The sequence below is a fragment of the Odontesthes bonariensis genome, chromosome 16 (assembly GCF_027942865.1).
Source record: "Odontesthes bonariensis isolate fOdoBon6 chromosome 16, fOdoBon6.hap1, whole genome shotgun sequence".
In the NCBI taxonomy this organism is placed as follows: domain Eukaryota; kingdom Metazoa; phylum Chordata; class Actinopteri; order Atheriniformes; family Atherinopsidae; genus Odontesthes; species Odontesthes bonariensis.
In genome coordinates this window covers 33,418,900-33,431,904 of record NC_134521.1, presented here as the reverse complement: position 1 = coordinate 33,431,904, position 13,005 = coordinate 33,418,900, and the positions used below count along the sequence as shown (strand labels likewise).

The 13,005-nt window shown below is 43.4% G+C and overlaps 1 protein-coding gene across 2 annotated transcripts in view; it reads right to left on the bottom strand.

Moving 5' to 3' along the window:
* Positions 1-12,954, bottom strand: part of ap4m1 (adaptor related protein complex 4 subunit mu 1) — a 35,095-nt gene extending 22,141 nt beyond the window's left edge. Inside the window, exons 1-8 of one of the 2 annotated variants that reach the window (XM_075486932.1) lie at positions 12,661-12,954; positions 11,431-11,556; positions 11,147-11,232; positions 10,830-10,936; positions 9,304-9,400; positions 7,119-7,229; positions 4,107-4,184; positions 1,824-1,886 (exon numbers count right to left, since the gene is read on the bottom strand). In XM_075486932.1, coding sequence (XP_075343047.1) covers positions 1,824-1,886; positions 4,107-4,184; positions 7,119-7,229; positions 9,304-9,400; positions 10,830-10,936; positions 11,147-11,232; positions 11,431-11,488 — 600 coding nt within the window. In that variant the 5' untranslated portion in view covers positions 11,489-11,556; positions 12,661-12,954. The remainder of the gene's footprint in view (positions 1-1,823; positions 1,887-4,106; positions 4,185-7,118; positions 7,230-9,303; positions 9,401-10,829; positions 10,937-11,146; positions 11,233-11,430; positions 11,557-12,660) is intronic. The other variant, XM_075486931.1, reaches the window with a different exon arrangement.
* Positions 12,955-13,005: the final 51 nt, after the last annotated feature.

The window sequence follows — 13,005 nt, the reverse complement described above, 5'->3', positions numbered from 1 at the left end:
TGCAGACACGTTGCACAGGTATAAACTGGCAGGGCCGGTTTTTGCTATGGGCAATGTGGGCGACCGCCCAAGGCGGGATAGACTAATCCCAGGCCACACAACACAAGCTGCTTCCAATCCAAATAAACTGTATTTCATTCCTAAAATGAACATAGAGCCATATACCTTCATGTAATTAACTGGGTTATGTGAAAAATGTAAATAAAAATAAAAATCTGTGAAGCCATCTACGTGAATGTGTTTACGTCACGTGACTCCGGTTGATTGACGGGTGAACGGACGGTGTTAATGGGAAAAGCAAAGGTAATAATGTGGAGTCATCATGGATCATCATCATGGTGAAAGACCAAAGAGGCCATCAGGTGCCCAGTTTAGAAAGAGAAGAAGAGAAGAAGAGGAGAAATGGGCAAAAGATAAAGGGATGCAGATTTCTGATTGACCTGAGTGACGTAGGCTATAGGCTATCTGTTAGCCTCTTTCTAATATGTTGCTATTAGCCACGACTGTGTTTGATTTTTAGTTTTGCTGAACTAGAATTAGAATTGAGGCATCATGTCATGCAGCTAATTTCAGCCAAAGGCAACCTGGTCCAGTTTGTGTTTGCAACACAATAAGAAGTCCTGACTGTGGATTATTCTTATTGTTATGAGCTATATGCTAAATTAAATAACTTAAATAACTACATGTGGTATCTTTTTGTATTTAATGGGGATAGAGAATCAAAATCATCTTTTTCACGTTTTTGGTGTTAGTTCTGAGTCTCCCCGCTGTGGGGAGTACACACGAAGTGCCAGCAAGTGTCAGAACCTCTGTTTCAAGTACTCCCCTTTTTTGAATATCCCCCAGAAAAAGTGCCAATCCGTTTTTGTGAAAAAGTGACGTCACTTTTTCAGCAATCGCCCCCCCACACCAAAATCCACAGCCACCCCGTTTCAGACACGCCCCTTCGGCGAAGAAACAGGAACTGATGTGCCTCCCAAGGCTGTGAAAGCGGACTACGATCCCGGAAAGCAATGTTCCCGATCAATGGCTTTTATTTATTTTTAACAACATCCCCAGTACATACAACCGCCGACTTTTCCTTTGCTCTGCGCATTTCACGGAGGACAGTTTCACAAACCTTGCACGATTCCGAGCAGGCTTCAGTCGGAATTTAATGCTCAGTGAGGGTCAGTTCCGACAGGGACAGACAGACTGCAGCGAGGTGTGCACTCCGCTGAGAAGGTGATCGGCTGCAGCCTGATTCTGATTCTGAACAAAATCAACCCCAGCAATCAGTACAGCCTGTAAGTATCACATTTTATTTTGTTTTAAATGTGTGTTGTGCCATATTCCTGTTGTAAGAATTGCAAGTTAGCTCTGGCTTGTTCATCTAAAGAGAATGAGCTTTCTTTTCAGTCAGTGTATTACTCTATAGCTCTGTTTTCAGTGAGAGCAAGGGCAGCCAATCAAGCAACAGCAACCGAATAGAGCCAACACCTACCTGCATTTCATAATGAGGTTGCCAGATAAGCTCTGAAACGACGCCAATAAGGGCAAACGACGCATTCTAAACCCAGCATAGTAACATAGCTGTTTCAGAGAGCCTTTTAGGGAGGTTCTGAGCCATTACAGACCCAACCAATTTTTTTTGGGCTACATATCACATCACAGAACAAGGATTAATGCCCCATTCAACCATTCTCTATCACCTTTAAGATTACATATAATACAAATAATATAATATGTTGTTGTGTTGGTGGTGGGGTAAGTCTTTTCTTTTTTTTTTGGGGGGGGGGGGTAGTAAATGTAGCCAGGTCCGCCGTTGCTCTGATGTCACTCACGTTGGAGCCGATGACGACCGTCATCCTCTCGATCACGTCCACAAATATCTCGCTCTTCCCTCCCTGGAAGTAAGACACAAGCACATGAACCTACAACTGTACAGTCCAGCTGGGATCTGGTTATTTATTGGAATATGTTTGATTCATTCTTAATTCTTGTGGCTCTGTTCGAAACCGCACACTTCTCCTACTAACGTTTTGAGTTAGTATGCGAGTTTGAGTAAGCGAGAAGTTCCCGGATGCATACTAGATTCTCCGAAATGTTGGTTATGCATCATGAGGTCACTACTCATACTCAAACTACCCAAGATGCAACGTAACGTGACGTCGCCGATCGTCATTTCCTGTCAAAACGGCAGTTTCAAGCTAGCTACGAGGGTAGGTTCACTTCCTGTTTTCAAAACAAAAGCACCAATTGTATCGTAATGGCTTTCCCTATGATAAAAAGCAACGGGTATTTTATTTTGTGAAAATAACCGGAAGTGCGTTGCTCACTGCGGCTAGCTTTAGTAGCGCCGAATTCATGGGAACCAAATCGTAAATAGCCGGTATTTTGTCAGGTTTTCAACACGTTGGGGATCTAAACGACTACTTTCTCACCTGAAAATGTTTCAAATGTTGCTAAAGGTTACAGAGTTTAGAGCTTAAGAGAAATCAGCTTCAGGCCGGCTGATTTTGGCTCGGGCAGGAGCGAAATGCATTGTGGGTAAACACTCTGCATACTGTCTGATCGAATGAGTATGCAGAATGGAAGTATGTAGTATGTAGTATGTAGTATGCAGTATGTAGTATGTAGTATGCAGTATGCAGTATGTAGTATGCAGTATGTAGTATGTAGTATGTAGTATGCAGTATGCAGTATGTAGTATGTAGTATGCGGTTTCGAACACAGCCAGACACTAAGGATGTTTTCGAAACCGCATACTTCTCCTACTAACTGTTTGAGTTAGTATGCGAGTTTGAGTGAGCGAGAAGTTCCCAGATGCATACTAGATTCTCCGAAATGTTGGGTATGCATCATGAGGTTACTACTCATGCTCAAACTCCCCAAGATGCAACGTAACGTGACGTCGCCGATCGTCATTTCCTGTCAAAACGGCAGTTTCAAGCTAGCTACAACGAGGGTAGGTTCACTTCCTGTTTTCAAAACAAAAGCACCAATTGTATCGTAATGGCTTTCCCTAAGATAAAAGGCAACGGGTATTTTATTTTGTGAAAATAACCGGAAGTGCGTTGCTCACTGCGGCTAGCTTTAGTAGCGCCGAATTCGTGGGAACAAAATTGTAAATAGCCGGTATTTTGTCAGGTTTTCAACACGTTGGGGATCTAAACGACTACTTTCTCGCCTGAAAATGTTTCAAATGTTGCTAAAGTTTACAGAGTTTAGAGCTTAAGAGAAATCAGCTTCAGGCCGGCTGATTTCGGCTCGAGCAGGAGCGAAATGCATTGTGGGTAAACGCTCTGCATTCTGTCTGATCTCTGAGTATGCAGTATGGAAGTATGCGGTTTGGAACACAGCCATAGAGTGTCTCCCTTCATCTCCAATGCATCCAGGAATAATCCAGCCTCCCCACAGACTTTATAAACATAGACTTTATCCCGTTTGTCCGTATAAGGCTACCTTTACACGGAAACGATCTGAAACCAAAACGCAAAGTGGTGTTTCGTTTTCACTTTTAAATCTGCATTTAGACGAGCGTTTTAGGGTGAAAATCTGTGTGCATACGGAAACGCAAAAGTGTGTGACGTTTCATATTTATCGATGTAGTAAACATGCCAGATGGCTAGGTGGCAACACTACCAAGACCAAGTCTTTCTACTTCTCTTCTACCTGTTCACTCCAAGCGCGCGAAGTAGCTCATCATTGCTGTTATCTGATGAAATGACTCTTGAACGTCAATTACCGCGCCTAAGGCGAGTTGAAAGTCCGCAGGGACGGACATGTTGATAGCCTACTGATGTGTTTCCCACGGTTTTCTGGCGCTTTATTATGCTTGTCACGTCATTTCTATGTGACGAGAAACGCAGTTTTGCGTTTTTAATCCTTTACACGGTGGCGCGACAGTGGAGCGTTTTCAAGAATTCCACTCTGGAGGGCGGTTTCACTTTTTTGCGTTTTCATGCCCCCAAAACGCCGTTACCATCTAAACGATATAGTGCATCCGCAAAAAGGTTTTGCGTTTTTAACCCGTTTTCCTTTCCGTGTAAAGTGCCCCTAAATGCAGGATAAAGATCTGAATGGCCCTCCCCCACCTGCCCTGGTGCCTCTGAGCTGATGTTTACCTGCTCTCTGCTGCACTGGATGGGTCTGGTGGCAGCAGAGCTTGGAGCCACTTTACTCTGTTGTGTCTCTGCTCCAAACTGCAGACAAACAACAAACAAACTAACAAACAGAGTAAATGCAGTTTCTCAGAGGAGTAAAACGGCCGTAAAAAACACAAACTGCGTTCGTTAAAACATCTCGGGGCTTCGGTGGAAGCCTAAACGTGAAATCTGGAGCTGGTTTTAGTTCAGTCTGAGAGTTCCTGGAATATTTACTGTCCCGACATGTCAGCGCTGCAGAGAATCCTGAAACACTGAACATGTCTGAGCTTGTGGACAGAAAACAGACGACTCTTTGGATCAGATGGAAACAGAAAGAATCCCCGGAGCAGACGGTGAAGTTTGGGATGACTTTTAGCTCCGGATGACGATGCAGATTTGTCCTCGAATCAGATTCACCTCCGATGGGAAACCACAGGCTGACGCCACACAAACGGGATTCAAACGTCCGATTTCAGATCGGATGTGAGACAGAATAAACTGGATTTAACTGGATTTAACCCTCTAACCGCCAAAGTCGCAGAATTGCGACATGACGTCAGCATAAACAAAACAGTCTGTAGATAAACTAAACGGGCTTTAAGGTGTTCAGTCCTCCTACCACTAGTTGGCAAACATGTTACCCTTTCAAACAAGACCAAGCTCACGTCATTTTGTAGTTCACAGTGTTTTTATAAGGCAGTGCAAAAAAGCCACGCGAGCTCAGACGGAAGCAGTTATTCAGAGCTGTTCTGTAAAGACGTGCGAGTCGAATTTTTATTTTCAGCGAACTATTAGTGAGTTTTTAACACCATGGCTTGTAAGAAGTTGAATCGTGCGGAAGTATTGAGCATGCTATTTGCCGATTCCGACTCCGAAGGAGAGTTTTTACCTCGTGAGGAGGAGGATCGGACGAGCACTCATGCTTCCCACGGTGAAACTTCCGAAGGCAATGGTGCCGGCATGCGAAGCAAGGCTGTTCTCCAAGCACACACACACACTCCAACTCATTCGGTGCCGTTATCCAACCTCAATGGAGTGGGTGGTAGTGGGGAACGCGGTCGCAGTGTCCGTAGAGGTGTTGGTCGAGGAATCAGGGGTGGGAGAAGTGGGTCTGGTATCTTTAGCATGCGCTCTCTCCATCCAGCCCCCGGTGCCACGGCGCGCCTATCCGCCAGCGCAATGATCCTGACATTTTACCACTTGTTTTATTATTGTATTCCTCATTCCTGATCATTATGAATAAGGTTGAACAGGTTAAAAAAAAAAAAATCAATTCAATGTCTTCCACTTCTTGCATGCGTTTTCCTACCCTATGGTAGCCTAACGATGACAGTATTTTACCACTTTCTCCTGTTTTATTGTTGGTTTCCTCCTTATGAATGATGGTAAAAGACAGAAAAATGAAAATAATAACCATTTCCTGAAAAAATATAGGCAACTTTTCGCATGTGTTTTCCTACTATATGGTAATGATGATATAGTAATATTTTACTACATTATTCTGTTTTATTGTTGCTTTCCTGTTCCCTGATCATTATAGATGATGATAAATAGACAAAAAGAAAAAAAAAAAGTTTTAAAACAAGTTCATAATCACTCAATTCCAATATTTCCTGAACATAATGAGATTCAAAATGGCTGCCGCCTGATGACGTCATAATATGCAAATTAGATCAATAATTTCATACCCCACATAAACTATGGATCATGGGCAACATTTTTCTAATGTACAGTAGGCATCTATCTTTAACCCCCTTTCAGCCACCAGCTTTTGAAATATTAATGTCAAAATCCAGTATTTTCAAAAAACAATCTTGGCGCCTAAAGGGTTAACACGAAAAGCACCTGAAACTGTAAAGAATCCACCAGAAAGACGATTAAACGCCGTGAGAAACAGACTCAAACTGACTAGGTTCAGGAAATGAACTCCTTCTCTTCCTCCTGAGAGAATGAGGATGTCTCAGCTTTATGATTTCTGCCATATTTACACAACGATCCCCTTTCAGTTTCCTTTAGCTCCTCATAAAGCCTTTGTTTTCCACCTGTTGGTGAGCAGATGAGCATCTCTGGGAATCCTCCCGGCAGGTCTTTAAACTCTGGATTACGTCCGTTCTTTGGCTCTTTTACTGCTCTGGAAAATCACACGGAGTTGGTTTGTGACCTTTGTTTAAGGCGGATGGGGGGGAAAGCTTCCAGGTGGTAAAACGTTCAGGTTTATTAGAAACGACCTCGTCTGCACATCATCAGGCTGACACCAAACTGCCTGAACACAGATCAGTGGCGGTGGAACCAGTCGAACCTGAAATGCAGCCTCAGATGGTCCAACAGGGCGAGGCTCAACTTTATCCTTAACCAGCTGCCAGTTTGGGAGGCAGAGCCTTCAGTTATCAGGCCCCTCTCTGTGGAACCAGCTGCCAGTTTGGGAGGCAGAGCCTTCAGTTATCAGGCCCATCTCTGTGGAACCAGCTGCCAGTTTGGGAGGCAGAGCCTTCAGTTATCAGGCTCCCCTCTGTGGAACCAGCTGCCAGTTTGGGAGGCGGAGCCTTCAGTTATCAGGCCCCTCTCTGTGGAACCAGCTGCCAGTTTGGGAGGCGGAGCCTTCAGTTATCAGGCCCCTCTCTGTGGAACCAGCTGCCAGTTTGGGAGGCGTAGCCTTCAGTTATCAGGCCCCTCCCTGTGGAACCAGCTGCCAGTTTGGGAGGCGGAGCCTTCAGTTACCAGGCCCCTCTCTGTGGAACCAGCTGCCACTTTGGGAGACTCAGGATGGAGGATCGGGCCGAAGAGCAGATCTGATTCAATTTGTTGGTTTCTTTAGCTCGACTACTGTTTTTTTATTTGCTCTGTATGAATTGGACTCATTTGGATTTGATTACAATGTGCTGAATGTGTACATGGTCACATGATACACATTCAGCACAAAAGACCTCTAACGGGGTCAAAAACCATCATTTGTGTCAGAACGAGCTAGAGGTGTAGTTGGTGTAAAAGTACCAGGCCGACGTTGCTGAGGTCGAACAGGCTGAACGGTCTGGAGGAAACGGCCTCAGTCTGGATGAAGTTCTTCAGGACATCAGAGGACGTGGTCTGGATGTAACCGTAGTCCTGACAGACAGAAAGACAGCCCACATCAGCACAGATCAGTACAGAAAAACTGCAAACACTGTTCTCCTGTCAGGAGTTTGATATTTCACTTCCTGTAAATGTCACATTTACTTCCTGTTGCTCCTTTAAGTGATTCTGATGAGAGATGACACCAAGGCTCAAAACCGCATACCGCATACTACCACAGCCCTTTTACAGACAGCCGTTCCACTTCCTATTCGCCCCATTATAAAAAAATTTGGCTGCAGTTCAGTTGATTTTGTCTGGGGGTGCTGGCGAGCGAGTGCAGAATGACCATTTTCCATAGGGCTGGCGCTAATAACTCAAAAAATGTCCCCGCTAGCGGCTGAAACCTGAAAATAATACTGTGATTTCTGACAGAGGGATGTGGATTTATATCGAAAGTACAATAACCTGGGAGTTATGGCTTTCTGTTTTCTTACAGGTCTGGCATTTGCGAGTCAGTATCCGCTAGCATCTAGCTAACGGAATCTGAAGAACGCACGGCTGATTACGACCGGCTGCTTTACGGCACTCGTCCACTGTGCCAGAGTGCTAACCTGGTGCCGCTAACAACAACCAAAGCTAAACCAGAGGCTAGTCAGAGAGTATGTAAAAGGGCTGTGCTGAAATCTGTAACTATTTGAGCTAACACCTCTCTGCTAGCTCAGCGCTAGGACTGACCATGCCGTAAAGTGATGCCACATGCGTGACGTCACTCGGGAGGCAATACTGACAATAAATGTGTATTTTAAACAAATCTAGTGAGTCTAAAAAAATCAAACCAAGTGCCGTTTGAAAGGATAATTTATCCTGCCTTTAGGAAAATTAAAATGAAAAAATATAAAAAATTCTATCAAAAGCAATGGCTGCATCTAAGGTGGATTTCATAGTACCACCATAGAGTTCGGCGTGCTCTGCTCTGCTTCGTTGGCACCCCTAGAGTGCAGTACCACCCGGAAATAGCCGCCAGTTTTCCCTCTCCTCATAATAGAGACTCTCTGATACTACATACTCATCGATCAGACAGTATGCAGAGCGTTTACCCACAATACATTTCGCTCCTGCCCGAGCCAAAATCAGCCGGCCTGAAGCTGATTTCTCTTAAGCTCTAAACTCTGTAAACTTTAGCAACATTTGAAACATTTTCAGGGGAGAAAGTAGTCGCTTAGATCCCCAACGTGTTGAAAACCTGACAAAATACCGGCTATTTACAGTTTTGTTCCCACGAATTCGGCGCTACTAAAGCAGTGAGCAATGCACTTCCGGTTATTTTCACAAAATAAAATACCTGTTGCCTTTTTATATAGGGAAAGCCATTACGATACAATTGGTGCTTTTGTTTTGAAAACAGGAAGTGAACCTACCCTCGTTGTAGCTAGCTTGAAACTGCCGTTTTGACAGCAAATGACGATCGGCGACGTCACGTTACGTTGCATCTTGGGTAGTTTGAGTATGAGTAGTAACCTCATGATGCATACCCAACATTTCGGAGAATCTAGTATGCATCCGTGAACTTCTCGCTTACTCAAACTCGCATACTAACTCAAAAAGTTAGTAGGAGAAGTAGGAGAAGTATGCGGTTTCGAACACAGCCAGAGTCTGAGTCATACACGACCTATGGGGGCGGCCATGTTGGAATATTCCACCAGAATGTGGGATACAGTTCAAACAGTCATTTTATGAAAACTATAAGTTATATCAGAAAAGTTCTGTAACTGTGAACAGCAGAATCTCAGATGTTTTCTTATTCATTCACTGTGTGTTTTATAGTTTTTATGGCAGCTTAAATAGACCCTCACCTCAAAATGTGAAGAGAAAACTCCGCTCAGATGCAATCTGAGTGGGTGCACTCTGCGTTCTGAGGGGATTTAAACATGTTTGGGTGCATGAATCATTGAAAGATTCGGTACTTTTCTGTCTGACTGCGACGTCACGAAGAGATGTGGAAACTTCTACAGGACGTCCGTCTTTGGATCAATAAACCAGGAAGAAGAATTCTTAGTGCATCTCAAAACCAGGACCTGCTTGTTAAAGCGTTGCTCTGCAGCGCCACCAGTGGCCAAAAACTCACCACCACCTCGTCCAGCAGCTCGTAGATGAGGGCGAAGTTCATCTGGACCGACTTCTCTGAGAGGCTGCCGCAGTAATCCTTCACCAGAGCCGTCAGCCTGAAACACACAGTTTAGTTAACCGGCCGTTAACCTAACCTTAACCAGTCTGCTTCCTTAAGCTTTAAACATCCTGAAACACACACTTCAGTTAACCGGCCGTTAACCTAACCTTAACCAGTCTGCCTCCTTAAGCTTTAAACATCCTGGATTGTTTCAGTTCAGTGTTCCATCGAGGTTCAGTTCTACGCCCGAAGGTTCTGCAGGGCTCTCGGGTACTTATCGTACCGACACCTGGGCGAACACGTTGCTTTCTCACTAAACTGCCACATTCAGAGTGGAAACAGCCAACTTGTTCTGATGCATTAAAGGGACAGTTCGCCTCTTTTGACATGAAGCTGTATGACATCCCATATTAGCAATATCATTTAAGAACATTTTCTTACCCCCTGCTGCGTCCTGTGAGCCGAGTTCCAGCCTCGTTTTTGGCGTTGATGAAGGTAGTCCGGCTAGTTGGCCGGGGTTTCAAAAATAAAGCGTTTTGCTTCTCAAAACAATATGCGTTCAACAGAGTAATACATTTGCATCACAAAATCGTTCTCCAGGAAAAAGTCAGACCTCACAATGGCTTGGCCCTATTTTCTCTCCCTTTGTATCACTGCCTGCTGTGTAAACCGTGCAGACCGAAGTACAGACCGAGCAGTCCCCTGCTTCCGTGCAGCAAACACCGTAACAGGTGCGGCTGTCGGCAGTAGGGCTGTAGCGATACAGTAATCTCACGAAACGATTTGATACATTCGATACGCTTTGAAACGATTTGATTCGAAACTAAACGATTCGATTTGAAACGATTCAATGCGATTCGATTTGAAACGATTCGATTTGAAACGATTCAATTAGAAACGAACGATACGATTCGAAACGATTCAATACACTTACATCATTTTCTGGGGGGAAAAAAGGGGGCCACAAAAATAAAGCGTTTTGCTTCTCAGCCCCGCCTGTTTTACGGTGTTTATTGCTTGGAAAGTTACCCTTTCTGTCGGCAGGCGGCATCAGGCAGTGATACGAAGGGAGAGAAAATAGGGCCAAGCAATTGTGAGGTCTGACTTTTTCCTGGAGAACGATTTTGTGATGCAAATGTATTACTCTTTTGAACGCATATTGTTTTGAGAATCAAAGCGCTTTATTTTTTAAACCCCAGCCAACTAGCCGGACTACCTTCATCAACGCCAAAACGAGGCTGGAACTCGGTTCTTCAGAATCTGTGGTTCTGATAATTAGAACCTGTGGTTCTGATCACACCCTGCAGGTTTGTGCTGGGGGACGTTCCTCACGGCTGCTGGAACTTTTCAGAATGAAACTGAACTGAATATTCTGGGTCAGTTCTGGGTTTAACGAGCCGAGCTGTCAGCGAAGGAAACATCTGAGGTTTGACTTCTTTCTCAACCCCCCGTCCATCCGAAGGTTTCGCTCATGTGAAACAAACCTGTTGAGGAACTCGATGATGGTGAACGGCGAGGAGTCGGCCGCTGTGGTGGCGACCCAGTAGAGACCTCCCTGCCGGACGTGCACGAAGTGCAGATCTCTGTGGCTCTGCGGAGCAGAACGAACAGAACACAGGACTGAGGCCGCTGCCATCACAAGGACAGGAAAGTTCAGCTTTTTTAATTCAGTTTTCCAACCGCAGCTCCTCAGGTGGATTTAACTCCATCCCTGAAGCGTATTAACATGCCAACTGAGGCCCGCAGAGTCTGAGATGTAGCCCAGTCCTTTAAAACACTTCACATCACACAGTGGGGTTACCATGACAACCGGAGGCTGGTCTCCGGTCAGGGCTGTGACCTTCTCGTAGAAAGTATTGACGACATCGTTTCCTGCTTCTCCGCGGACTGGTGGTCAGGTTGAGGTTAACTTTCAAACGGAGCAAAGCAAAGACCCCCCCCAACACTTTCAGCACAATAACCGGACCCGTGATCAGGTATGAGCGGCCTCGATGTTCTGGGAAGGAAAGGTATTGATCGGCATCAGAAATAACATCGTGCGTTGGTGTTTGGCCTTGGTTATTTTCTGCGGTTGGATAAGGATACAGTCTTTGTAGATGAGGTGGTCGCCCTTCGACGACAAGATGAAGACCTGAGAGATCATCCTTCAGAAAGGCAGACGGGTGAGAGGATGTGGGATAAAAATCAACACAAAGATCGCCCAAATCCAGCCTGATGAGAAATGAATCTGACACCGTTTACAGAACAGACTATGGAAGCCCGTTTCCGCCACTTAATAAAAGTAAATTTAGAAATACTATCTCATAATTTTGACTTAGTATCTCATAATTTTGACTTATTTTGACTTAGTATCTCATAATTTCGATTTAGTATCTCATAATTATGAGACACTATCTCATAATTTTGACTTAGTATCTCATAATTTTGACTTATTTTGACTTAGTATCTCATAATTTCGATTTAGTATCTCATAATTATGAGACACTATCTCATAATTTTGACTTAGTATCTCATAATTTTGACTTATTTTGACTTAGTATCTCATAATTTCGATTTAGTATCTCATAATTATGAGACACTATCTCATAATTTTGACTTAGTATCTCATAATTTTGACTTATTTTGACTTAGTATCTCATAATTTCGATTTAGTATCTCATAATTATGAGACACTATCTCATAATTTTGACTTAGTATCTCATAATTTTGACTTATTTTGACTTAGTATCTCATAATTTTGACTTATTTTGACTTAGTATCTCATAAGTATCTCATAATTATGAGATAGTATCTTAGTATCTCATAATTTTGTATCTCATATTTTAGTATCTCATAATTATGAGATAGTATTTCTAAATTTATTTTTATTAAGTGGCGGAAACGGACTTCCATACTTATCCGTTTTATTTTAGAGGGGAAAAACCACTGACAAACTGAAGTTTCAGCCAAAATGTCCCTTTCCAAACTCTTCTGTTTGTCACCTAACCGAATCCTTCCTGTTATTATCTTCCCTTTGTCACACACATTATTAAAAATGAAACATATTTCCATAGTAAATTAAAGCGAGACATTAAAACCAATTATACTCAATGTAATCTCACTTAACATGTGCCGATTTTATCTTTAGCTACAGACAACTCACAGGAAATCCTGAATATATTTATAACCTACATGTGGGACTTTAAAATGAAGAGAACTACTTTAAATTTACTTTAAATGTATGAATGTTCTGCTCACATCTATAGACGTGCAATACTGAGCTTTTAGCATTCGTTTCGTGAACTTGTGATGACTTTAAGTGACTATTTTACTCACCCACAGCAGATGAAACACGAACAATGGCGTAAAAACTATTATTTGTTATTTTGGCAGTTGAGGCAAAGTTGCTAACGGTAGCATAGCTAACCCAGCTAACTGAGAGCTAAAGTATAACTGAACTCATAAGAATTGCCACAACAACGGCAGATTTGACAAATCTGCCGATTAAATGCGTGTTTCAGGCATAAAAAAGCTCAAAATGAAACATATACAGTATATTTTCAGCTTTCGAGGTGAATGTATGCCTGACAGGTTTGTGTTTACATCGTATCAACAATTAGCGTTTAGCATCACAGCGCCACCTGTTGTAAGGGAGGATGAACATATATTTTAGACAAATAT